This window comes from Urocitellus parryii, chromosome 1 (assembly GCF_045843805.1).
Source record: "Urocitellus parryii isolate mUroPar1 chromosome 1, mUroPar1.hap1, whole genome shotgun sequence".
NCBI lineage: Eukaryota > Metazoa > Chordata > Mammalia > Rodentia > Sciuridae > Urocitellus > Urocitellus parryii.
The window spans coordinates 96,091,785-96,118,817 of record NC_135531.1 but is presented as its reverse complement, the minus strand read 5'-3'; the positions used below and the strand labels follow the sequence as shown (position 1 = coordinate 96,118,817).

At 48.8% G+C, this 27,033-nt stretch overlaps 1 protein-coding gene across 3 annotated transcripts; it reads left to right on the top strand.

The window, feature by feature from the left end:
• The first annotated feature begins 332 nt into the window (after positions 1 to 332).
• Arap3 (ArfGAP with RhoGAP domain, ankyrin repeat and PH domain 3) lies at positions 333 to 25,573 on the top strand. Of its 3 annotated transcripts, none has more exons than XM_026384410.2 (33): positions 333 to 411; positions 2,037 to 2,577; positions 2,687 to 2,748; positions 2,859 to 2,970; positions 7,159 to 7,362; positions 7,504 to 7,573; positions 7,808 to 7,928; positions 8,019 to 8,203; positions 8,286 to 8,392; positions 8,638 to 8,837; positions 8,932 to 9,017; positions 9,163 to 9,345; positions 9,505 to 9,640; positions 10,279 to 10,395; positions 10,826 to 10,973; positions 11,062 to 11,164; positions 13,375 to 13,594; positions 14,278 to 14,341; positions 14,586 to 14,749; positions 17,341 to 17,553; positions 17,795 to 17,900; positions 18,963 to 19,110; positions 19,415 to 19,483; positions 20,550 to 20,624; positions 20,723 to 20,837; positions 22,333 to 22,461; positions 22,553 to 22,686; positions 22,916 to 22,998; positions 23,096 to 23,131; positions 23,272 to 23,335; positions 23,443 to 23,580; positions 23,809 to 23,847; positions 24,553 to 25,572. In XM_026384410.2, exons 2-33 carry the CDS (start codon positions 2,054 to 2,056, stop codon positions 25,036 to 25,038), a joined length of 4,641 nt encoding a protein of 1,546 aa, XP_026240195.2. In that variant the 5' UTR covers positions 333 to 411; positions 2,037 to 2,053; the 3' UTR covers positions 25,039 to 25,572. The 3 variants fall into 3 exon arrangements, with proteins under 3 accessions (XP_026240195.2, XP_026240196.2, XP_026240194.2); XM_026384411.2 differs by having other exon boundaries at positions 352 to 411; positions 2,069 to 2,577; positions 23,410 to 23,580; XM_026384409.2 differs by lacking the exon at positions 333 to 411 and having other exon boundaries at positions 1,654 to 2,577; positions 23,410 to 23,580; positions 24,553 to 25,573.
• The last annotated feature ends 1,460 nt before the right edge of the window (positions 25,574 to 27,033 follow it).

The following is a 27,033-nucleotide window of genomic DNA, read 5'->3' as shown; positions in this document are numbered from 1 at the left end:
GCCACCCTGGTGGGTACGGGAGAGGTGCCCCGAAGACTAACAGCAAGACCTCTTCTTCCCTGCGGTAGGGCTGAAGAAGCAAAGACGCCCTCCGCAGCGCTCTTTCTTTCTCGGTCCCTCTCCCTAAGGCTGTCTCGGTCCCCCAACCGTGTTCTGGTCACTTTCTTGTTCTGCGAGAGGGCAGCGCGGGTCAGACCCGGAGATATCTGCGGCGGTTGGGTAAGGAGCCCAAACCATCTGAAGGGCCGCGCTTGCACAAGGAGTGGCGGGGGCCCGGCAAAGGGAACCGGCGGGGCGGGGCGGAGCCGGCCCGTCGGGGGAGGGCTGCGGGAGGCGGGGCGGGCGCGGAGGGACCCGGAGCCTCGGACAGCGCGGCGGGCACCGGGCAGCGGACGGCGGCCGCGCAGTGAGGTGAGGTCCCCCACGACCCCGGGTCCCTACTTCCCAGACTCCACCCCATCACCTCCTCCAGGACCGTCGTGGGCTCCCAGGGCCCCTCCGCGCCGGCGGCCTCCCCCTCTTCTCTCCCCTCCCTCTCCCCTTCCCCGCCACGACCTGCCCCTCCCTCTGGTTTCTAGGCCTCTGCCCCCTCCCTTCTTGCCCCCTCCCTCGGCGTAGCCAGCGCTGCCTGGCGCTGCCCGGTCCGCCCCCGCCACCTCTGTCCAGCCTGCACCTCCTGGCTCCCAGACCCGTGCCTTCGCCCGGCTTGAGTCACCGGGAAACTGGGCCCTGACTCAGGGCCAGAAGTTCAGCAACCTAGCCCTGGCTTGGGGATAGGGCCCGGCCGGCTGGAGGGAGGCAGAGGGAGGCCAGAACTGATGCTGGGATGGAGGGGGAGTCCTAGTTAGGATCTGATTAGAAGAGGGACAGGGAGAAAGCTGTGCAGGCAAAGGCGGAGACAGAAACCCAGGGTCAGAGGCCAGAGATGCAATAAGACCTGGTTAGAATTGAAGACCGTGGCAAAGACAAGTTTAATGACAGAGAACAAAAAGAAGTGGGACAAGGGGAGGGACAATGATAGATTTAGAGGCAGAGGTGGAGATGGAGTGATTGGGGACAGGGACAAGACAAAGGTAAAATTTAGGGGAGACAGAATCAGAGATTCAGGGAATAGACCAGGGTTAGGGTTGGGCTGCCCCTGTGGGACAGAGCTTTAGAGATCTGAGCCCAGTGATGTGGGAAGAGGAAAGGCAGGCTCAGAAAAAGAGGCTTGGAGAAAAGGGTGTGGAGGGGGTAATTTTAACACTGCTGAGTTCCTGCAGGCAGGGTGTCTGCGCACACACATGTGAACATGCCCCGGATGAGTGGTGAATGAAGAAGGCCCTGGACTACCCACTGGCCTTTGGTTTCTCATCTCTAGCCTGTTTCTCCACTCACCCCTGTTCCCTAAGTGGCCTCTGCCCAGGCTGGGATCCCACACACTGGGACTGGTTAGGGCCCTCTGGGCAGCCTGACCAAGGCAGTCAGGATGTGGAGGCGGCCAGGCTAAAGGGACAGGAAGGAAGTCTGAAAAGAGACAATAGGTGGAAGGGGAGGAGGAACTGGGAACCACCAGGATTAGGATGTTCAGCCCGAACCTCAGGCTCTGGAAACCAGTGGGAGTGGGGACTGCACCTCCTTCCCTGTACCTAGCCTGTTTCTCTCCCCACATTATTCCACAGCTAGATCTGGCTACACTAATTTCCGCGCCCCCTCTTGTACCCTTGCTTACTCAGCTGAATCTATAGGAACAGGGGCAGAGGTGTGACCTAGGCCTGGGATCAGGGGCAGGCACTTGGGTGGGAGGGGGCTACACTAATACTGCTTCCTGTGAACCTGGGGCAAGACCTTTTCCTTTGCTGGACCTCACGTTCCTCCACTATATGTGGAGGGACTCTAATGTTCTGGGGTGGCTCTGCCTCCAGATTGCAGGCCTTTGGGCATTTTTCTTTTGAGGAAGACTAGAAGCTGGTACCCCTGTCTACGCCTCAGGCTTTGGGGCAGGGGTGGGGGGAATCTCAGCCTGAGCCCTCCCTTCACCCTCACCCTCCCCCCAGCAATGGCCTGAGCCCCCATGGCTGCCCCTCAGGACCTGGACATCGCTGTGTGGCTGGCCACGGTGCATCTGGAGCAGTATGCAGACACGTTCCGGCAGCATGGCCTTGCTACAGCGGGTGCAGCCCAAGGCCTGGGCCACGAGGAGCTGAGGCAGTTGGGCATCAGCGCCACAGGGCACCGGAAACGAATCCTGCGCCTACTGCAGGCGGGCACTGCAGAGAGCTCTCTGGATCCCAAATTGGATAGTATCATGGAGCCATCCTCTAGCCCAGCCCCCCAAACCCAACCCCCAAAACCCGTGCCCAAGCCCAGGACAGTGTTTAGTGGGCTCAGTGGCCCTGCTACCACCCAGAGACCTGGGCTGAGTCCACCTTTTTGGGGACCAGAAAGGTCTAAAGTCTCAGAGTCCAACCCAAGTTCTCCTCCTCTCCCTACCTGCTCCTCTGAGAAGCCTTCAACTCTGAATACCATGGAGATGATGCCCAATGCCATCTACTTTGGCCTGGATTTAAGAGGCAGTGCACAGACAGCTCAGGACATGTAAGTGGAGTTGGCTACCTAGGAATCCAATGCTGAGAGAAGGGGAGCAGGGCATGAAGATGGTCCTTCCTCCTCAGTCCCTTGATAAGCAACAGGCCTTTCTCCTCAGGACTCGAGACAGCTCTCAGACAGCTGCCCCCATCCCTGCCCTCAGGCCCACAACAGGCACAGGTAGGTGGGTTTTCCTAGGCTCAGGGGAGAGGGGTAGTGCCCCTCTGGACCTCAGATACTCCCACCTGATCTCTTCTCCCCTCTCTTTACCCTTCTCCTCACCCCATCAGTGCACATTATGGATCCTGGTTGTCTGTACTATGGTGTCCAGCCTGTGGGGGTCCCAGGTGCCTCCGACAGAAGAGAGGGCAGAAGTGTCTGTCAGGACAGGGCTGAACACAGGTGAGTACTCAGAACAGTGGGAGGATAGGGGAAGCTTGAGGAGCAGTTGAACTAGCAGTGGTCATGTGTCCATTTATTCATCAAATGTGTATTGAGTGTCCACCGTGTGCCAGGCAGGTAGTCAAGATACAGAATGAACTTAGCAGACCTTATGAATCAATGGGGTAAACAGGAAATAAAAGAAGTAGGCAAATAGATACATCATTAAAAATTAGAAGAAGCACTTTTTCTTCTTTCATTCAGAAAATGTTTGTTATACAACTATTATTACATGCTTGATATAGACACTTGGGATAGATCAATGTACACAGAAATCCCTGTCCTTGTCCTGGAAATAGCCAATTAATAAATGTAAGTTATGTAGTATATTAAATGGTGTAAGTACCGTGAAAAAAAAATAGAGCAGGGTAAGAGGACTGAGGAGCAATGTGAGGAGACTTCAGTGTTTCATTAAAAGTCATTGAAGGAGGGGCTGGGGTTGTGGCTCAGTGGCAGAATGTTTGCCTAACATGTGTGAGGCACTGGGTTTGATCCTCAGTACTACATATAAATAAAAAATCAAAAATAATGGTTCATCAACAACTAAAAAAAAAAGGGTCATTGAAGGTGGATATAGTGACACACATCTGTAATCCCAGGAGGGATTCAGGAGGTTGAGGCAGGAAGATCGAAGGTCTGAGGCCAGCCTCAACAGTTTAGCATGACCCTAAGCAACTTAGCAAGATGCTAAGGGTTGGGGATGTGTCTCAGGAGTAAAGTGTTTCTAAGTTCAATCCCCAGTACAAAAAAAAAAAAAAAATGGAGTGTCAAGAAGACATAAACTGGGCCTCTAACAACAGTGACTCTGGAAGCTGAGGCAGGAGGATCACAAATTTGAGTTGTACTGGGCAACTTAGTGAAAGTCTGTCTCAACATAAAAAATAAAAAGGGGCTGGGGATGTAGCTCAGTGGTAACACATTCCTGGTTCAATCCCTAGTTCTGGGGTAGTGGCAGGGAGAAGACATTTGAGCAAAAGCTCGAAGGAGCTGAGGAGTTAGCCATAAAGATTTTGGGGAGGGGGGAAGGGCTGGGGTTGTGGCTCAGTGGGAGAGTGCTCCCCTAGCATGCATGAGGCACTAGGTTTGCTCCTCAGCACCACATAAAAATAAAATAAAGATGTTGTGTCCACATAAAACTAAAAAAAAAAAAAAAAAAAAAGATTTCTGGGGAAAGAGTGTCCCAAGCAGGATAGACGATTCAAGTAGTGCATGTGCCTGGGTGAGACTGTCAGCATGCCTGGGGCTGATGGGCCAGGCTAGGAAGAGTGAGATGAGATGTTAGAGAGGTAAAGGGGCCCCACAGGGTAGGACCTTGTAGGGACTTTCACTTTTACTCTAAGTGAAATGGGAAGCTATTGGAGAGGTTCTGACTTACATTTTATTTTATTGTTTTGCGGCACTAGGGATCAAACCCAGGTGCTCAAGCATGCTAGGCAAGGACTCTACCATTGAGCTACACCCTCAGCATTTTGGCTTAAATTTTAAAAGGATCCCTCTGGGTGATGTGTTGGGAATGGTATGTAGAGGGCAAAAGCAGCAGAGAGACCAGTTAAGGGGTTATTGCAGTTTGGTGGGTGAGAGATCTCAGAGTAGCGATGGTAATAGAGATATAAGAAGTGGCTATATTTTCAGGGCAAACTGTCAAATTTACTTGGGCTCTGAAAAGGAAATAGTAGTCAAGAATGACTTTGAAGGCTTCAGTCTGAGTCTGTGCTGTCCTGTTGGTGACCACTAACCACATATGATCACTGAGCATTTGAAATGTGGCTTGTCAGTATTGTGAAGTATTGTAAGTATGAAACACTCACCAGATTTCAAAGACTTAGAACAAAAAGGAAAAGAAAAGAAACATACAATAACTATAACAGATAAAGATATAAGTGATCTTAGTCATTTTTATTTTGATTACATTCTAAAATGTTAATGTTTTGGATATATTGGATTAAATAAAATATACTACTAAAACGATACCTGTTTCTTTAAATTTTTTTTATGTTGCTACTAGAAATTTTAAAATTACATATTAGGTCACATTCTGTTGGTTAGCATTATTCTGAGCAAATAAAAGTTCACGGAGTTTCCATGGTCTGAGACAAGGAAGAATGTACTTAAAGCAGATGGAAGGAGGGGAGTAGACAGGAGTCATTTTGGACTTGTTAAATTTGAGGTGTGTGTTATACATCAAAGAAGAGATGACAAATAGATCATTGGGTATACAAATATAGAGGTTGGGAGAGAGATGTGAGCTGGGGATTTTAATTTGGGAGTTCTCAGCATTTGGATGGGTGTGTATGGGTGGGTATGCACAGAGGCAGACCAAGATCAGAGCCCTGGTGCCCCGCCCCCACATCAAGAGGTCTGAGAGAGGAATCAGCAAAACAGAAAAGAAATGGCTAGCGAAGGAGAAAGAAAACCAGGAGAATGTGGTGTCATAGGAGCCAAGTGAAGAAAGCACCTGAGGAGGAAGAGAGGCCAACTGTGTCATATACTCCTGAGAGGTCTGCTGCTAAGATGTTATAGAGGACTGACCTCTGGAGTTGGCCATGTGTTGGTCATTGCAGACCTCCTCAAGGGCAGTCTTGGAGTGGTGGAAGTGAAAAGCCTGATCAGAGTGGGTTTAAAAGAGAATGGAAGGATGGGCTGGGGTTGTAACTCAGTGGTAGAGTGTTTACCTAGCACATGTGAGGCCCTGGGTTCAATCCTCAGCACCACCTAAAATAAATAAATAAAATAAAGGTATTATATCCATCTTCAACTAAAGATATTTAAAAGAGAGAGACAAAATGGAAGCAGAAGAGTTAAAAACGTGTAGACAACCTTGTTGAGTTTTTCTGCAAAGAAGAGCAGAGAGCTGGAACAACTGTGAGTAATGGAAGTGGAGTTAGGCAAAGGGTTTTTTGTAGGCTGGAATGTTGTGTATAAGTGAATAAGAATGATCTGGTAGAGGAGAAACAAGCCATGCGGAGAGGGAGTCTGGGGCTATGTCTGTGTAAGTGGGAGGAGTAGGATCATGTGCACAGAGGAGGGTCTGGCTCTAGATGGGGCACTTGTGATAGTCACCAAAGGAATAAATGCATGACAATGGGTAAATGTGGACTGGGAGTCTGGAGGCATTCTCATATGATTGCTTCAGTTTCTCAGAATAGGAAACAGATAGTGGTTCTTGACCCTAGCTGTTTCATAGCCTGGGGAACTTTTAAAATCGCAAATGCCAGGGCCCCACTCCAGAGATTCAAATTTAAGTGTCTGTTATGAAGCCCGTACAGATATTTTTAAGATTACCAAGTGACTTTGTGCTATTGAGGTTGAGAACCACTGGAATAATAGAGGACTTCTCTTGGGTGGTTAAGGAAGGCCTTTCTGAGTATATGAGGTGGGAAAAAAAAAAAAAAAAGACCTGAAGGATGAAGAAAAGAAGCTCATGGAAACATGGAAGGAAGTGTGTACTAGGCAGAGGGAGCAGCACATGCAAAGTCTCTGAAGAGGGGAAAATGTAGAAAGCCAGGGCAAGGGCAGTACAAGATGAGGTCAGGGAGCAGACTTGTGTAAGTCCTTGCTGCCTGTGGCAAAGAATTTAGGTTTAGCCTAAGTGCAAATGGGACATTATTGAAGGGTTTAATGTAGGGAGTGAAATGACCTCATTTATAATTTTTAAACGAGAACTAGTGGCTGTAGGAGAATGGATTGTGGGAGTGAAGGCAAGAATGAAAGCAGGTGACCAAATAGGCAATTTACATCACCCCAGTGAGAGTTGGTGGATCCTTTGTCTAGGAAGAGAAAGTCAGGAACATTTTAAGAAAGAACCAATAGGACATGTGCATTAGCTATGGACCTCCATGGTAGGAAGCCATCTATCAGTCTTTCCCCAGTTTTTCACGCCAGTAATACTAATGCAGAGGAGAATAACTAAAATTTTCTTAGTAAAAATTCCAAGTGTGCTTAGGGAAGAAACTCCATGCTAATTTTTTAGGTTCCCAGCTTCCCTATCCCCTGTTTGAAAAATAGATCTAGTACCTGCAAGGTATTCTTGAAAAATAGATCTAGTACCTGCAAGGTATTCTACTAGGTGCTATGGGTGGGGATGGAGAACTTAGAAGGAGGGTATCCATGAGTCTAACGTGTGTCCTTCTCTCTTCTGGCCCCCACAAGGCTCAGCAGACAGGATCTGGAGGCACGGGAAGATGCTGGCTATGCCAGCCTTGAGCTACCTGGGGATTCTGCCCTCTCACTACCCACCCTGGACACAGAGGAGACCAATGATGACCTCATTTCACCCTACGCCAGCTTCTCCTCCACTTCAGACCGCCCCACACCCCTGCTCAGTGGCTGGCTAGACAAGCTCTCGCCTCAGGGGTGGGGCTGCTGGGAAGGGAAGGAGGAGAAGGGGAATAGGGAGGTGTGGGGAGCAAGTCCCAAGTGCTGCCAAACTCTGTGATCCCCCACCCCATGTATCCCCAAACACTCACTGATCTTGGCCTCTCATTCTTTTCTTAGAAACTATGTCTTCCAGAGACGCTTTGTGCAGTTCAACGGGAGAAGTCTGATGTACTTTGGCAGTGACAAGGTGGGGGACCGGAGGTGCTATTAAGGAGACAAAAGAGAGGGAGAAGGGAGCCGAGAGGTTCAGGGTTGAAAGCTCATTGTGGGGAGATGGTCACCATCTGCCTGATGACAGCCATTAAGGTAGCGGCTTAGCAGCTATAACCATTGCTTATGGATTGAGTGGTCAGCACTGGGCCTAGGGGTCAGTATACATGGTTCAGTTCCTGTCCCCATGAATCATTGGCTTTCTCTCCAGGACCCTTTTCCCAAGGGTGTGATCCCTCTGACTGCCATTGAGATGACTCGCAGCAGCAAGGACAACAAGTTCCAGGTCATCACTGGACAGAGAGTGTTTGTGTTCCGCACAGAGAGTGAGGGTGAGGGCCAGGGTCTGCTGGGCCAGGATGGGAAGGGGGAGGCTATATGAGCATAACACCCATTGATCTGCTTCCCTGTTCCCCCACCAGCTCAGCGGGACATGTGGTGCTCCACACTGCAATCCTGTCTGAAGGAGCAGCGCCTCTTGGGCCACCCCAGGCCCCCTCACCCACCCCGACCCCTCCGCACTGGCATGCTAGAGCTTCGTGGATACAAGGCCAAGGTGTTTGCTGCCTTGAGCCCTGGAGAGCTGGCATTGTACAAGAGTGAGCAGGTAAAGAGGGCTGTATGGGTGCTCAGGAGCCTGGCCCGACTTGGTCTGGCCACTCACAGTGCCCATCCTCTGGCTCTACCAGTCCTTCTCTCTGGGCATTGGGATCTGCTTCATTGAATTACAAGGATGCAGTGTCCGAGAAACCAAGAATCGAAGCTTTGATCTGCTCACACCCCACCGCTGCTTCAGGTGGGGCCTGAACTGGTGGGAGGCAGGCTAGGGGACTTTTATGGGGAGGCACAAGGGTACAGAGGACTGGGGGCCTCTATAGGACACTAGTGGATATGTACTGATGGAGTCAAGTGGGCAAGATCAAGACGTCAGGAGGGTCTGGGCTGGCCCAGATGTGGCCTGTGGCAGCTCCTACAGGAATGGCCACTGGGATGGGACATGGGGGGAGGTCCATGCCCACGGACTGGCTGTCCACCCCTCAGCTTCACAGCCGAGTCTGGGGGGGCTCGGCAGAGCTGGGCGGCCGCTCTGCAGGAAGCAGTAACCGAGACCCTGTCTGACTACGAGGTGGCTGAGAAGATCTGGTCAAATCGGGCAAACCGGCATTGTGCAGACTGCAGGGCGTCCCGCCCCGACTGGGCTGCTGTCAACCTGGGGGTGGTCATCTGCAAGCAGTGTGCAGGTGAGGGCTGCAGCCTCCAGCCCAGATGGGGAGAGGGAGGAGAGCTGGGGCTGGACTCAGATACCTAAGCCACATGCCCCCCACACCTTAACAGGCCAGCACCGGGCCCTGGGGTCTGGGATCTCCAAGGTACAGAGCCTGAAGCTGGACACAAGTGTGTGGAGTAATGAGATTGTGCAGGTGAGGTCTGCGAAGGGAGTAGTGGGGAGGCATGGAAAGAGAGCATCCAAAAGAAAACACTTGGACCCAGTTTGGGGACAGGCATGGGATATCTGAGAACTCTTTGAGTTCTGGTCACTTGCCTTTGCCTGTTGTCATCTTACAGTTGTTCATTGTTCTGGGAAATGATCGTGCCAACCGCTTCTGGGCAGGGACATTACCCCCAGGTGAGGGGCTACATCCAGATTCAGCCCCTGGCCCTCGGGGAGAGTTCATTTCCCGAAAGTACCGGCTGGGTCTGTTCCGAAAGCCTCACCCTCAGTATCCAGACCATAGCCAGCTTCTGCAGGTAGGAGGGACAGGTTGGGGATGATGGAAGGCGGAGGAAGTAGTGTCTGAGTTGGATTGTTCTGACTTGGGTGGTGGAGGCTGTTTTTGGTGATCAGAGGACTGTCTCTGGGGCTCTCAGGTTGGGTTTGGGGCTGACAGAGGTGTTTTCCTCCTGTAGGCACTGTGTTCAGCTGTAGCAGGACCCAATCTGCTGAAGAACATGACTCAGCTCCTCTGCGTTGAGGCCTCTGATGGGGAGGAGCCCTGGTCCCCCTCAGCCCTTGATGGTGGCTTGTCTGGCCTTCTACCCCCAGGTGATCACCCCACCCCTAGTACCTCCTTTTTCTCTCCCTAGGAATTCTCAGCCCCAACCTGTGATGTGGTTCTTCAGGAGACCCCAATCACCCCATCATCCAGTCAATCACAATGGCAGTTTCCCAACCTCTCAGACCCTCCAGGTCCTGTTTCCTGGGCTCGTGAGATGTCTGATGAGACCTGAGGTCAGGCTCCCCGGTGGGTTGGGATGTGCCAGGTACTAGTGCCAGTCCCCTCCTGACAGAGTCAACCCATAGATCAGGTCTCATCTCCCTGGGGACAGTGATCACTAGAGGAGTGGTCAGCTTAGTGATGCTGATCTCCATTGGTCAGGCCAAATGGGTCAAGATACAGAATGGCCCGTGCTCTGAGGTCCCCACCCAGAGCTGACTGCCTGGTTGACTGGCTGATGGGAAGAGGCAGTGGACATGGCATTGGGCTAGAGGCCTCCCTGTCTCCTTACTCTCTGCCACCTTCTTCAATCTGGGCAGTGAAGAATCCAGCCCTCTCTGTTCCCACTTGGCCATGCTGCCAGTGAAGTTGGGTCTTGTGGTCTTCCCTCGTTGGATCTTTTCCCCAAGGAGGGTCAGGCCATTGCATTGCACTAGTCTGACCTGATCACCCTTTCTTCTTGCAGACCCCTGCCCTGGTGTATACAATGAGGTGGTGGTGCCCGCTACCTATAGCAGCTTTCTGTACTGTGGCCCCATCAGCAACAAGCCTGGGCCTCCTCCCTCTCGCAGGGGCCGTGATGGTGAGATGAGGATGGGAGATGACAGGCACAGAAAGTGGGATAGGCATGAGTGTACCTGAGAAGGAAAGGGAAGACAGAGCTGGGATGGGGAGGTGGAGTGGGCTGGGGTGCTGGAGCTGAAAGACAGCCCATGCCAGGTGGTAGCTCTGGGTGATAGTTAAGAGCCTCTGCTCTGAGTTCTGACTGTCTGGGTCAAATCTCAGCCCTGGTACTTCCTACCTATGTGACTTGGAGAAGCGATTCAAACTGAACCTTAGTTTCCCCATGTGCAAACAGGACTGAATGAAATACCTTATAGGATTATTGTGAAGATTATGTAGGATCATACATAGGCAGAAGCCTTGGCAGAGTATAAATATCTGGTAAATGGAAACTATTGACAATGGGGGCAGAGGTCTGCTGTCCCCTTGACCATTTCTCTCCCACTTAGCTCCTTCCCGCCTGTGGTGTGTACTGGGAGCAGCTTTGGAAATGTTTGCATCTGAAAGCAGTCCTGAACCCCTCAGTCTCATCCAGCCCCAGGATGTTATATGCCTGGGTATCAATCCCCCACCTACTGACCCCGGTGACCTTGAGAGGTAATAGCTTCCTGTGCTCTTCCCAGTCTCCAGCCTGATAGCCATTCCTTGGCCCCCATTCTCCACCCTGACCTCATCATCTCTGCAGGTTTCCCTTTTCCTTTGAGCTCATCCTCACGGGCGGGAGGATCCAGCATTTTGGTACAGATGGAGCTGACAGTCTGGAGGCCTGGACCAGTGCAGTGGGCAAGGTGAGGTAACGGAGACCCCTCCCACACTCATCATTCCCTCATCCCCGCCCTTCCCCCATCCTGTCCGCTTGTATTCCTATAGCCACTCTAGCCACTTCCACTAATAAACAGCTGAAGTTGACTGAGCACTTATACTGTGCCAGGCCCTGTGTTAAACCCTGTCCATTTGATATCTCATTTAATATCCACAGCAACCCTCAGAGGTAAGCACTATTAATATTTTACACATAAAGAAACTACATCTTAGAGGTTATGAAGTCACTTGGTCAAAATTACAGAAGCAGCTGAGCACAGGAAAAAACTTCAAGACTCTGTCTCCAGAGTACATGCCCCAGACTTCACAGTGAAGCTGCCACTGGACTCCTGATGCCCACCCTTTGTTCCCCTTCTCCCGGGTCTCCAGGATCTCAGTGGCAAAGCTAGTTTCAGCTTCTCTGCAGGAATTGAACCCAGGGGCGCTTAACCACTAAGGTACATCCCAGCCCTTTTAATGTTTTATTTAGAGACAGTGTCTCACTAAGTTGCTTAGGGCCTCACTAAGTTGATGAGGCTGGCTTTGAACTCATGATCCTCCAGCCTCAGCCTCCCGAGCTGCTGGGATTACAGGTATGTGCTACTGCCAGGCTCAGGGTCTCCATTTCTAGACAAGGCAGTATCTCCATCCCAGACCTTGTTCCTGGAATTAAAAATTCAGGCCCTAAAGTCAGAGTCAGACATCCTGGGATTGGAGTTCTACAACTCTCAGCCTTGGGAGCTTTTCCTCGTCTGTGACTGCGGAGTGGGTGTAAAAGACTTACCCCCTGGGGATGAGGATTAAGTGACATGTGAGGCCCACACATAGCAAGCTCTCCATATGTGGGTGTTGAAATAATAATGGTGGTGGTGATGATGATGATGATGACGACAATCTCGCCCGTCCTAAAACAGCTTTTCCTTAAGCTCTGCCCCACCTTCAACTTTTCACCCCGGCGCCCTCCTTCCCTTCTTGACAACTTCTCAGAAAGTTGTATGCAGCCTGCAATTCCTCCTTAATCCCTCACCGCTGTGTTCCTCCCCGAAGACTCTCCCAACTGCTACCCTGAAGGTCACCCCTCATGTCCAGAGTCCGGGGGCCGCCTTCTGACCTTCTTAGGTCACCTCTGCAGTGGTTGACATTTCTCAGTAGGAAATTCTCACCTTAGCTTCTGACTCCTGCTTTTCCTGTCCTTTAACTCACACTAACAAACTGTCTCCACAGCCTTTCAGGACTCTGCCGTGACCCTCCTAGCCAGGTTGGTCACCTCTTATATCACCTGTATTTACCAAGTCTATCTTTTTTTTTTTTTTTTTTGTGGTTGGGGATGGAACCCAGTACTAGACAGGTGCTTTACCACGGACCCATGTTCTAGCCCAAGCTCATCCTTTAAGGCAGTGGTGTGAGGACTGTGTCACATGCAAGTCCCCTGTTTGTTTCAGTTCATGACAAGATATGCACAGAACTTGAAAGGAAGCATTTCAAATCTCTTATAGCAGTTTGGCAGAGTAATTTTGTGTGTTTAATCTTATTATACAAGTTTTAAGTTTAAAGGGCTTGTATGTCCTTGTATTTTTTTAAAATTTCACCTTTTTAAAAAAACATTTTTTTTCAGTTGTAGATCGACACAATGCCTTTATTTTATTTTTATGTGGTGCTGAGGATCAAACCCAGTGCCTCCCACATGCCAGGTGAGCACTCTACCACTGAGCTACACCCCCAGCCCAAATTTCAGCTTTTTTAGCAATTCATTTTTGTTGTTTTTAACAAAGGTATTGGATAGTGATGAATTGGAACTATAAAGAAAGGATCCTTTACCAAAGGTAGTATGAGAAGCATTGCGTTGAGGTAGACCTCAAACTTCCTCCATGAAGTCTCCCCCTAGCACCCTAAGGTGGTGGGATTTCCCAGGGTATCACGATCCTTCACTCGGAACATTTTGGCCACCTATTCGTTCTTACCCCCACACCCCAGTTAAGGCCATAAGGCTGCCACATAGGCATCTTCTCTCTGTAGGCTGCAGCAAGTTAAGCTGAATTTCTTTCCTATCTATGTCTTGTCTCCTCTTTGGCTCTCTCCTGTACTCTCTCCCACCATGTTTCCTTCTGCTTTCTCTTCATTCTTTCTCTGCTTTTCTCACCTGCTCACTCTGTTTCTCTCCCCCACCTTCTTCTCTCCTGTCTTCCTGCCTCTGCAGTGGTTCTCCCCGCTGAGCTGTCACCAGCTGCTGGGCCCAGGATTACTGCGGCTGGGCCGCCTGTGGCTGCGGTCCCCCTCCCATACAGCCCTGGCCTCTGGCCTCTGGCTGTCAGGGTTCGGCCTCCTTCGTGGTGACCACCTCTTCCTGTGTCCAGCACCGGGCCCTGGTCCCCCAGCCCCTGAGGACATGGTGCATTTACGGCGGCTGCAGGAGATCAGTGAGCAGGGATGGGAACAGGGCTGAAGGGTGGCTTTGGAGGTAGGTGGGAGTGGACATTTTAAATTTTGGAATCCTATGGGAAACAGTAGAATGTCATAACGTTAGGCATAAACTCTGAAGTGAAACTGCCCAGATTTAGACCCTACCTTACCACTATGTACCAGTGGACAAGTTACTTAACTTCTCCATGATTTTATTTTCTCATCTTTAAAATGGGCACAATAATAAGGCCTTCCTCAGAGGGTTCCAATGAGGCAATGCATGTAAGCACTTATCACAGAGTCTGATTGGAGGCAACTTACAAGTACTCAAGAAGTGTTGTTGTTGATGTTATTATTATTTGGAATCACTTGCTGGTTGGGAACTGGGAGAGGGAACTGAGTACCCTCACTACTGTCCTTCCTTCTAAAGTAGGAACAGAGTAGGACAATATTTTAGGCTTTGGAGATAAGAGACCTGGGTTTGAGCTCAGCTTTACCATTTTATAGCAAGTAATTTGAGGCAAATTGCTTAACTGCTCTGTGCTGTAATATAACAACTGTAGCATGACAATATAGTATGTAACTCATAGGATTTAGTGGAGTATAGTTTGTAAGGTTCCTAGCCTGGTGCCTATATATCTGAAGTACTTAATAATTATCACTATGCTGAAAACTATGATGATAATGATTCTCCTTGTAGGTGTGGTCTCTGCAGCGGATACCCCAGACAAAAAGGAGCATTTGGTCCTGGTGGAGACAGCAAGGTAAATGTTCCTCCTGCTTTTGATTGTGTCCCCTGCTTGACTCTCTGGAGCCCAGCCCACTGAATCCACCATAGCCTACTGGACCTCTGCCAGCTTCTTCAAAGTTGCTTCCCCAGTTCAGGGACCATCTAGGTTGAGTATTGCTGCCCTCTGCTGGTATCTGGGAAGTCAGGTCCCTGTGCTTCTGAGCCTCTCAGTCAGAGGACTCTAGAGCTGGCTCTAACTCAGACTTCTTGGGTCTCAGGACCCTCTATCTGCAGGGGGAAGGCCGGCTGGACTTCTCAGCATGGAATGCAGCCATTGGGGGCGCTGCTGGTGGAGGTGGCACAGGGCTGCAGGAGCAGCAGATGAGCCGGAGTGACATTCCCATCATTGTGGATGCCTGCATCAGTTTTGTCACCCAGCATGGTAAGTGGGCACTGGTTGAACCTGAGCCAGTGGGTGGGGCGGGGGGGGGGCGGTAGGCAGAGAACAGCCACAGAGTTGGGGATCACCTGAAAGAGCTTTGCCTCCAAATATTGCAACCTGGCACCAATGGGCCGCATGACTCTTGGCTGGCTGCTTTGCTTTTCTGAGTCTTAGTTCCCTCATTTGTAACACGGAAGTAGCAGCCCTGCTTTTCCAGGATAGTATGACAGTGGGATGATGCACATCAAGCATGGAGTGCAGGGCCTGGCAGGTAGTAAGTGTTCGGAGGTGGGGCGTGGGCAGGGGGGTAAGAGCAGCCCTGGAAATGGGACCGAGAATGTAGAATCGTGGGGAACAGAGAGGGGCAGTCATGAGGCTGTGCAGGCAGCAAAATCCCTGAAGGTCTCAGCAGAATTATTCTGGGTGAAAGATTTTCTAGGCAAAAAATGCCAGCTATACCTAGTGCTCTCTGGAACTCTTTGTGAGTTTTGGGCCTCTGTTTTGTTCTCCAGCTGAAGCAAGGATCAAATAGAATCTATCTCTCCTATCTCTTTAGGAGAGAGGAATTTTGAGAAGAAAATCTCACAGAAAAGTAAGGAAGGTACAAAGCCCTGGATTCAATCCCCAGCATCAAAAAATAAGATAAATAAAATATAAGAAAGGGCAGTAAAGGAAAACAAGAAAAAGAAAAGGCACCTCTAGGATCCTAAAAAGAGTTGTACTTACCAGTCACGAACAATGGATAGTCAGTGGCTGATGACATTCTCCATACCTGGGCAGTAGGAGTAGGAGTTCAGTGGCTTCCCCAATGCAATCTGGCTAGACCCCCATCCTCTTCTCAGACTCCTTGTATTCAAAGAAGGAATTCTGTCTGAGTCACTGTGAGAAGACCTCAGAGAAGGTGTGTGGTCACACCCTCCCCTTCAGGGTTCCTGCACCACTGTGTTCTTTCCATAGTGTTTGTTGAGCTGTAATGTGCCACATGATGGGGATATGGCAGTGGACAGGGAAGACCCTAGCAAGTTCCTAGACTAATAGGACAGACAAGTAATAAGAAAACAAATATATCAGGTGTGGTGGAGCATGCCTATAGCCACAGCAATTCAGGAGGCTGCAGTAGGAGGATTCTAAGTTTCAAGACCACTCTCACATCTTAGCAAGAATTTCAGCAACTTAGTGAGACCCTGTCTCAAAATAAAAAAATAAAAAATAAAAGGACTGGGGATGGGGCTCAGTGGTAAAGCACCCCTAGGTTCAATCCCCATTACCAAAAAGAAAGAAGGTAAACAAATATAATCAGTTCTCATTTGCAGTTATGTTCTATAAGGCCACTGCAAACACTTAGTGTAGTACTGAATTATTGCCCCAAGGGAGGTATAAGTTTAGGTTCCTCTGAACTTCCGGTCTCAACATTTTCATCAACCAATCAATTGAAACCTTGTTCTATGTGTTTTTTTGTTTAAAGATACCTTATTTAATACATCTGGTTGATTTATTAACACTGAACTTGAGGCCGACAGCAGCATAACTCATACCTGAATGAAGTTTATCTAATACACATGAATGTTTCCTGTAAGGCACATCACAGCATTCTTTCTTTGAAACACTAGACAGCATTTCAGCATTATACTTGAGGCCATTTTAACAATGAAATCACTAACAAAAAGCACGAAAAATGTGAAAAATGTGACTCTGAATAAACCATGAAAAGAACATTTGTTTATAGTCTGAGACCTTAGCTAGGAACATGTGCATTGACAGGGTTTGAATTTCCACTTGGAATGCATTCATAAATGACCATAAAAACACCAGAAGTATGGGTGACCCTCTGTATCTGTGGATTCTGCATCAATGTACACAACCGACTAAAGATAAAATAATTGGGGAAAACAAACTGAATCTGTACTGAATGTGTAAACTTTTTTTCCTTGTCATTTTTCTGTAGGATAGATAGCATAACAGTTATTTACATAGCATTTTCATATTAGGTGTTGTAAGTAATCTAGAAATGATTTCATGTGTACAGGTTGATGTGTATAAATTATATGCAAATACTACACCATTTTATATAGAAGACTTGAGCATCCGTAGATTTTTTTGAATAGTGCTGGAGATTGAACTCAGGGCCTTGTTTATGCAAGGCAAGCACTTGACCAATTGAGCTATATCCCCAGCCCAAGCATCTGTGGATTTTGTGGGGGATGCTGGAATCAATCCTCCATGGATACAGAGGGGCAACTTACTGATTTTAGGGTTACAAATGAATTTTAGTGAGGAGAGAAATGCTCAAATACAGAATCTAAGGATAATGCAGATTAACTATAATGTGATTTCAGAGTACTATTTAAAAATAAAAGTGGTGAGAGAAAGAGAGTGATGGGGATGAGCCTGATTGCCAAGGTCAGGGAAGGATTTTCTGAGGATAAAGACTTGAGTAGGAAGCTGAGAATCCAGACCACAGATGCACAGATTTCCTCCTCCTTGACCCCTCCCAACCCCAACAATCTCATAACATGTAGTGGGGCACAGATGGGATGCTGGGTGGGTGGTGGCATGTCTTTGCACATGACGAATCTGCTGACTGTTTTCAGGGCTCAGGCTGGAAGGTGTATATAGGAAAGGGGGTGCTCGGGCCCGCAGCCTGCGCCTCCTGGCCGAGTTCCGGAGGGATGCCCGGTCAGTGAAGCTCCGACCAGGGGAACATTTCGTGGAGGATGTCACGGATACACTCAAACGCTTCTTTCGCGAGCTTGATGACCCTGTGACCTCTGCTAGATTGCTGCCTCGCTGGAGGGAAGCTGCTGGTACTACCAAGATCCCTAAGAGCAAAGACTCCACCAGGATCTCCAACCTCCCCCATCAGAATCCATGAGACTCTCTGGTGGGATGGGGCAGCCGGCCCCACAACACTCCCCACTGGAGGGTCATCCAGAAGATTTGGCTCAGGGGAGGTCGTTTGGGTTTGTCTCCATAAAATCTCCCTACACTCTAGCCTCTAATCTCTCTTCCTAAATCCTCTCCAACCCTCCTCCATTCCATCCCCAGAACTGCCTCAGAAGAATCAGCGCTTGGAGAAATACAAAGAAGTGATTGGCTGTTTGCCTCGGGTCAACCGCCGCACACTGGCCACCCTCATTGGACATCTCTATCGGTCAGTATGGCCAGGCCTTCTGCAGGATCCCTCCCTCAACCCAACTAACCTCAACCCAACTCTGCAATTTCATTTATTAACTCATTTGACAAACAGTTGTTAAGGGAAGGTGTTGGAGCATTAAGGTTCAAAGAATGAATTTGGGGTCAGGCAGACATAGGCTTTATCTGGCTCCTATCCTTCTAGCTGTGTGACTTTGGGTGAATTATTTGTTCTCTCTGAGCTTCAGTTTCCTCATTTCTGTAAAGAAGATGATTTAATGACTAGTATCCATCTCATAGGCTATGTGAGAGTTAAATGAGATAGTTCATGTGAAATTCTTAGTATAGTTTTTGGTATATAGTAAGCTTTTAGAAATGGATAGCAATTAATATTATTTTGTTTTATTAATCAAAATCAGATAGATATAAAAATTACAGAGATGAATAAGATATAGATCTACCTTTACCATCTGTTGTGGGGTGAATCCCTGGCTATGTTGTACTGAGGGTTATTCAGCATTGAATAGATTGGCCAACTACAGGTCCATTGCCAAAATCCAGCCCATTGCCTGACTTTCTAAATAAAGTTTTGTATGTTAAGCATAAAACCACACCCATTCATTTATATATTTTCTATGGCTTTCTTTGCACTACAACAGCAGAGTTTTGAGGAGTTACAACAGAGACTTATGGCTTAAAAGCCTAAAATATGTACTGTCTGCTCTTTACATAAAGTGTCTGTTGCCAGGTACAGTGGCACACTTCTGTAATCCCAGCAATTCAGGAGGCTGAGGCAGGAGGATCACACATTTAAGGTCAGCCTTGGCAACTTAGCAAGACCTGTCTCAAAATAAAAAGGACTAGGGATATAACTCAGTAGTAAAGTGCCCTGGGTTCAATCATCCATGCTTTAACTGTCTCTCCCCAGACTGTGAGCTCCTTGAGGCCAGTAACTGCTATATCTCTAGAGCTTAGGCCAAGGTCTAGCATAGAATAGGGCTCAATGTTTGCCCAATGAATAGATGAATTGGTGAAGGGGTGCACGAGCTGTGTTCCTCATGACCTTGGCACTCCTCTGCAGGGTGCAGAAGTGTGCAGCTCTAAACCAGATGTGCACGCGGAACCTGGCCCTGCTGTTTGCACCTAGTGTGTTCCAGACAGATGGTCGGGGTGAACACGAGGTGCGGGTGCTGCAGGAGCTCATCGATGGCTACATCTCTGTCTTTGATGTAAGGCTTCCTGATCTCTGTCCTACAAGCTTTCTCCCTTGCCTCTACAGGACCAAAGACTCCATCCTGCCCACCTCAACAAACCCTATCCCAGCTTTCTGGTGCCCCTCCGCCTTGTGAATCACCTCCCAGAGCTCTGTGCCTCTTTCTCCCATAATATTCTCAACATCCCCACCCCATTGGTTCTTGGCTCCTTAGGCCTTCAACCTTCTTATTCAGGTCCCCCTTGGCCTTGGCCTTGGGGTTTGCCTTGCTTTTCTCCTTTCCCAGCATCCCCCACACTAAAGTTTTGGTTCTTTTACAGATTGATTCTGACCAGGTAGCTCAGATTGACTTGGAGGTCAGTCTTATCACCACCTGGAAGGATGTGCAGGTAACTTGCCCTGAGCTTAGACAACTAAGTGGGGCAGAAGGGGACATCAAGATAGGAAGGTGACCTACCCAGTTGAGGAAGTTTCCTTTTAGCCTGTTCTTCTGCACACAGGCCCTCAGTTCTTTGGAAAACCCAAAGAGGGGAGTACTTTGGACAGTAGATTTGCTTAGGGTTTGCTCCACTTATCACACCATGAGGATTCTTGGTGGAATGTTAGCAGCAGTACCTTACTTCTAAATGTAGATCCAAGGAAGAGTTCGTAAAGTCAAAAAGTCAGACTAAGTAGTGAGAATAATAAACACATAGTAAACAACAGTTAAGAATTTTTATATTCCAAGTACTTTTAATTTCATTGTAGCATCACACAACTCTATGAAGTAGGTAGTCTCATTCTTCCAAGTAAAGAACTCATGCACAACAATAGGTGTGGTGGCACATGTCTGTAATCCCAGTCTCTCAGAAGGCTGAGCAGGAGGGTGCACCGGGTTCAATCCCCAATATTGCAGATAGATAGATGGATAGATTTAAAAAAGAAGAAGAATTGAGTCTCAGAGAGGTACTTGGTACTTGTTCAAGGTCACACTGTAGTGAGCAGCAGAGCTGGAATGCAGGCAGTCTGATTCCTCTCAACCACTGTGCAACATTGCCTTCAGAAGCATTGTATACAGCTAAAAATGTGGTTTCCCAACTCCTTTTGGGGGAGGTTTGGGGGACCTGGGATGAAATCCAGAAGCTCTTAACCACTAAGCTACATCCCCAGCCTTTTATTTTATCTTTTTGTATTTTGTTTAGAGACAGGGTTCCACTGAGTTGCTTAGGGCCTTGCTAAGTTGCTGAGGCTAGCTTTGAACTCAGCCTCCTAAGCTGCTAGGATTGCAGGTGTGGGCCACTGCACCCAGATTTCCCACTTCTTTTAAGGGCCCGAGCAACACTGGGTGTTAGGGTTGAGGAACCTCTGTGGGAGGAGGTGAATATGAGGCAACATGAGGAATTTTCTGACTTTGGTGGTTTTGCACCCTCTCGCCTCCTCCTGACCTATCGTGTTTTCCTTTACCCCTCCCCTCAGCTGTCCCAGGCAGGAGACCTCATCATGGAGGTTTATATAGAGCAGCAGCTCCCAGACAACTGTGTCACCCTGAAGGTCAGTCCTGAAGGGAATGGGTGGGAGATGAGAGGATGGTGGTAAGCAAGGGCAACAGCTTGATCAGTAGGCTTTCTCTGTTCTTGCCTGGATCCTAGGTGTCCCCAACACTGACTGCTGAGGAGCTGACTAATCAGGTACTGGAGATGCGAGGGACAGCAGTAGGGACAGACTTGTGGGTGACATTTGAGATTCTCGAGCATGGAGAGCTTGGTGAGTATGACTGCGTGTGTGTGTGTGTGTGTGTGTGTGTGTGTGTGTGTGTGTGGGTGTGTGTGTGTATGTGTGTGTGAGTGTGGGCACGGGCATGTGTGATCATGTGGTTAAGGTCATTAATGACTTCTGTGTTACCAAATACAACAGACACTGTACTCATCTGCTCACTCTGTGAGAAGACGTTTAACACAGTTGACCCACTCCCTCTTTCTCAGTACTTGTCTCTTGCTTTAGTGAACTCCACAAGCTCTTGATTTCCCTTCTACCTCAAAGGAGGCTTCTCTTCCCCCTTTTTTCCTAGACTACAAGTGTTAGAAGGACACAAAGCTGGACCCTGGGCTCTTTCTTCTTTTCTATCTACATCTCTCTTTGGATAAACTCCCATGGCTTTACATGCCATTAATAAGCTGATTTTTATCTCTGGCCCAGACCTCTCTTCTGACCCCCGACTCACATATCCAATGGCCTACTTGACACTTCCACTTCTTGCAAGCATATCAAATTTAAATTGTCTAATACTGAACTAGATTCATAGCTCCCTCCCCTAACAAAAAGTTCAAGCTATTTTCTGTTTTTTTTTCCCCCAACTCAGTAGGTAGCACCATAGTTCACCCAGTTATTAAGGCCAGAAACCCAGGAATCCTCTGAGACTCTTCTCTTTCCTTCATCTTCACATGCAGCCCACCAAATAGTCCTGTAGGTTCCATTTGAATCAGTCACTTCTCTCCATCTTCACCATCCTAGTTGTAATCACCATTATTTTTCTGCCTCCCATATTAATCACTAAAATGTATGGCCCCAGAAAGGGAGTAGCTAGACAGGGTTCCGTTCTTACCTACAATCCATTTTCTGCACAGCAGCCAAATGAGCAATTCAAGCATAAATCAGATTATGTCATTCTCCTGATGAAACCTTCCAATGGTTTCTCACTGAACTAAAATAAAATTCAAAGTCCTTATCATGACCCACAGCCCTGAATGTCTGTCCCCTGCTTATTTACCAGACTTCATCTCACATTACCATCCTCTTATCTGTCCTCTTTGCTGTTTAGTTCCCCAAATATATATTTCCTGACTGAGGGCCCTTGTTCTTACGACATGGTCTTAGCATGGTTTGTTCTTCCCAATCCTTCAGCTCGCTCATTTTCAAATGCAACTCCTGAAAGGCCTTGTCTGACTACCCTATCTCCATCGCTTCCCTGTGAACCCTCCCTCAGCTTATTCTTTCAAAGCATTTTTTGTTCTGCAATTATTTGGCTTGCCTACCTGTTTATTACTAGGCTGTGGCTTTGTGAGGGCAGGCATGTGTAGCATGCTCACAGCTGTATCCCAGGGCCAGCACAGTGCCTGGCAAGGTATTGAGGCTAAAACCCATGTCTGTAGCTGAATAGTTGAATAGGTGAATGAATGAATGACTGGTGGGAGATGAGTTGAGGGTTCTAGGCTTTGGATGGATATTCCGATTAATACCTGTCCCCCCTATGCTCCTTCAGAGAGGCCACTGCACCCCAAGGAAAAGGTCCTAGAGCAGGCCCTGCAATGGTGCCAGCTCCCAGAACCCTGCTCAGCCTCCCTGCTCCTAAGAAAAGTCCCCCTGGCCCAGGCTGGCTGCCTCTTCACGGGTGAGCCTCCTTCCTCAACTCTTCCTCAACCCAGCATTCTCTAGGTCTCTTCCCCAGAACTGTCCACTCAGCATAGCCCATCTGTGCCCAGGTGTCCGGCGTGAGACCCCCCGGGTAGGGCTGTTGCGGTGTCGTGAGGAGCCACCCCGTTTACTGGGAAGTCGCTTCCAGGAAAGGTTCTTTCTGCTGCGTGGCCGCTGCTTGCTACTGCTCAAGGAGAAGAAGGTGAGGCCTGGGACTAGAGGGGTGGGATGCTGAGTGGCCATGTAGCCAGAGCCGAAACTATACTAATTCTCTAATTCTTCAGCCCCTATTCTCACCAGACTCTTTTGCTTCCCCAATGATTTCTCTGACCCTGTGATCACATGCCCCAATGTTTCTATGACCTCTTGACCTCACTAATCATGACCTTCTCCTCATGTCTCAACTTTACTCACTCTGTTCATATTCTCAGAGCTCTAAACCAGAACGGGAGTGGCCTCTAGAAGGTGCCAAGGTCTACCTGGGAATCCGTAAGAAGTTAAAGCCTCCAACACTGTGAGTTTTCTTCCCCAGCCCACACTTCTAAGGCCTTACTGCCATCACCCCGCTGGCTTTAATGGTCACCCAATCACTGGTCTCCTTTGCCTCCCAGGTGGGGCTTCACATTGATACTGGAGAAGATGCACCTGTGAGTACCTCCTGGCCTGGCTTCTCCTCTGGCCCAGCCCTGCATCCTGTCCCCTTTCCTCCTCCTTTCCTTCCACCATTCCTCCATACCTATAGCTATGAATCTTTCTCTCTTCTAAAATCCACTCTAATCACCCACAGTTACTTGGCCTGCACTGATGAGGATGAGATGTGGGATTGGACCACAAGCATCCTTAAAGCCCAGGTGAGGGGAAGGAAAAGGCTGAGGGCTGGTTCTGTGTCCCCTGGACCCCCTAATACCTCGCAGTACCTCCCAAGTCCACCAGTGTCAACTGCTCATCCTCTCACCAGCATGATGACCAGCAGCCAGTGGTCTTACGACGCCGTTCCTCTTCTGACCTTGCCCGTCAGAAGTTTGGCACTATGCCCTTGCTGCCCATCCGTGGGGATGACAGTGGTGCCACCCTCCTCTCTGCCAATCAAACTCTGGTGAGACTGCCTCCTCCATCCTGCCTAACCCCCACCTGATCCCTGCCCTTACCCTTGTCACACCGCAGGAAAAGGGGTGTGCCTGCCAGCCCAGTGCCCCTCTCTGCTCACTGTGATCATCTACTCTATCTTCTCTGTGCCCCTACTCCCCACTTCCACCTCCTGTTGCCAGGCCTCACTGTGTCTCTGTGTCTCTCCCTCCCCTCACCCCCCCCAACCTGTGCCCAGAGGCGACTACACAACCGGAGGACCCTGTCCATGTTCTTTGTGAGTACTGTGCCTGCTCCAGCTATGTGCCTGCCAGCCCTGTGTTTCTCTGTGTTACTGGAGCCCTGGGTGTTCTATGTGTCTGATGGGATGCAGGTTATCAGGGTATGTGTGGGTGTGGCAGAGAGCCAGCAAGCCAGCATGAACAAGGAAAATGAGGGATGGTAAGATGTCATGAGGAAAGGAGAAGTCATAGAATCTGAGAACTAGAAGGAGAGTGGTTAAGTGAATGCACTTTGGAGACAGACCTGAATTCAAGCCCCACCTCTAGCATTTCTTCACTGTGTGATTCTGGGCAACTTAACCCCTCTACAGCTCAGTTCACTCTTTTGCTGTGTAAGCCACTGCACAAGGTTGTTCTGAAATCATAAATATCAAGTATTTAGCAACATCTGGCCCCAAGGGCTCAATAATGTTACTGATTAATAATCCAACAACACAGCTGAGTGTGGTAGCTCATGCCTGTGATCCCAACCACCCAGGAAGCTAAGGCAGGAGGATTACAAGTTCAAGGCTAGCCTAGGAAGACCATGTCTCAAAATAAAAATAAAAAGGGTTGGGGGTGTGGCTCAGTGGTAGAGCACTTGGGAGTACACTCAAGGCCCTGAATTCAATTCCCAGTAACACACACACACACACACACACACACACACATCTAGTAACTCTAACTCTGTGCCTTCTCCCTGCTGCTCCATTCCCATATAGCCAATGAAGTCATCCACAGGGTCTGTGGAAGAGCAAGAAGAGCTAGAGGAGCCTGTGTATGAGGAGCCAGTGTACGAGGAGGTAGGGGACTTCCCTGAGCTCACTAAGGATACTTCTACTTCTTTCTCTACCACACGGGAGTGGACAGCCAAGCCAGAGACCCCCTTCACCAGCCAGAAGTCCTTTGATCAACCCCTTCTTTCCAAGACAAGCACCCTGAGCCAAGAGGAGAGGCCACCGGATCTCCCTCCAGGGCCCCCATCCAAGAGCAGTCCCCAGGCACGGGGATCCCTGGAGGAGCAGCTGCTTCAGGAGCTCAGCAGCCTCATCCTGAGGAAGGGAGAGACCACTGCATGCCCAGGAAGCACTTCCCAATCACCCAGCCCCCAATCACTCAGCCCCACTAGCCTTGCAATACAGATATCCAGCTTCCCCACCCAGTCCTCCTGCACTTCCAGTTCACCCTCCAGCCAGCCCCTCACATGATCCTTGGAACAGCATCTGAGGGGATAGGTACCCAGTGGAGGACCTAGGCTCTTACCTTGGTAGATACTTCTGGGAACTTTCTCTACTCTGGATGGAAAGACTCTAGAACCCAGTGCACTGGATGAGGCACTGGAATGGAGGGCCCTAGAGAACGTGTGTCTCAGGGAAGATCAAGGCCCCATCCTGGGCCTCAGCCTGTTTATCTGTACCATGAAGTTACTGAAATAAGGAGAACAGTAAACAACAAACTGTTGTTTGGAGCTATAAGCTCCATGTATTTTTCCTCAACAAGGGTAGCTCCTGCTTTATATATTTGATAGGTAGAGGTTCTGTGAGAGATTTGGGATAAAAGAATGGTTTTAGTGCATTAAAGAAAAAAACAGGTTTGGAAGCCAGAGGCCTGGATGATGTCCAAGTCTATTCTATTCCACTTCCTACATTCTGGGACTACTCTGAAGCTCTGGAGTGGGGAAATTGATTGGGGTTGGGAGCTGGGGCAAAGGGGAGCCAAGAAAGGATGGGTCACTATTAATAAATCTTGGAACCAAATGGCTAAAAGAATGATCTTTTATTCATTCATTCAACAACTATGTATTGAGCACCTAGTTGGTTCCAGGTCTGGGAATATAGTATGGACAAAACAAATAGGGTCCCTGCTCTTATGAAGCCTCCACTGTAGAGGGAAAACAGAAAGTGCACAAACAAATATGTGGACATGTGAGTTTAGTTCTGTGAAGAAAATAAACCAAATGAAGACCTTGAGAGAGAGTGTGAAGGTAGCCTTTACACTGGGTGGATGGGGAATGAAGGCCTCTGTGAGGAGCTGAAACAATGGTAAGAGGCCAGATAAGTGGAGTGCTGCAAGAAGGAGCTTTGGAGAGGGCAAACAGCACTTTCAGTGAGCAGAGACATGACCTGGTGTGAAGGACAGCAAGGATGCTGGAGGACAGTGAGTGGGTAGCAGGAAGAGAATGTCAGCGGAAGTGGGAAAAATGAACAGGGGCCCAATCATTATAGCCTTGTAGGCCATGGATTCTATTTGGATTTCAGGCATTTGGATTTTGTTTTGAAGCAACTGTGTTTTAAGCAAGAAAAGGATGAGATTTTCTCTCTCCACTTTAGGGAAAAAAAAGTCAACCACTGGCTACTGTATGAACAGTGGGTTATATGAGAAAGCTTGTAAGCAAGGAGGCCAGGTATTAGTCCAGAAAATGGAGTAGGATGGTGGCCTTGGAGGGATGTGGATCAATAGGACTGTGGGATTTTTTGTTTTTGTTTTTAAATAGAAATTATAGGACTTGCTGATGGATGTGGGGGTAGGAGAAAGAGCACACTGACTCCCAGTTTTTTACTTTCCTAACTGGAAGGAGTGTGGCACCATTGAATACATGGGGAAGGATCAGGTTGAAGGGGCATTTAAAAAAACTTGTGGTACCTTGAATACATGGGGAAGGATCAGGTTGAAGGGGCATTTAAAAAAACTTGTGTTACCTTTTTGATACTAGGGAAAGTGTTAGTGACAGCTGGATATGTGAGTCTGAAGTTTTGAGCCACGTCAGTGGAGTGGGGACCAGGACGTGGGCCAAGGGGGGGGCTTAGGTGTGAGGAGAATGAAGAAAGGGGATAAGGATCCTCAAAAAGCAGTGCTAGGGCTGGTAGATCTTGGGCAGAGTCTGGAGAAGGAAGACCCTAAAGGTGACAAGGGCTTTCTGGACCATAAGGCCCCACGTGCATCTCCCAAACTCACGTCCCTTCCTTAGTATCTGTCGGTATCCAGTGGGGCCCAGGATGTACCAGCCTTTTCCTTTGGGTCTGTTTCATTCTTGACTCCAGGCATCTTTCTCACCCTGCTCTCGCTGGCTTTTCCAGTTTAGCGGGAATTAGGAAAAGGTCTGGGACCAGCCCTGTCTCCCTTCGTCAGACATATCTTCGCTCAGGTGTTCAATGACTCAGTTTCCCTGGTCACCTATTGAGTTCCTCGCCACTCCTCACCCT

Bases quoted from the DNA above. Each gene is read 5' to 3' on its own strand.
- Arap3 (XM_026384409.2), top strand. From the start codon at position 2,054: ATGGCTGCCCCTCAGGACCTGGACATCGCTGTGTGGCTGGCCACGGTG. The intron at 8,393-8,637 runs GTGGGGCCTGAA...TCCACCCCTCAG, and splicing joins ACACCCCACCGCTGCTTCAG to CTTCACAGCCGAGTCTGGGG. The intron at 20,625-20,722 runs GTCAGTCCTGAA...CCTGGATCCTAG, and splicing joins ACAACTGTGTCACCCTGAAG to GTGTCCCCAACACTGACTGC.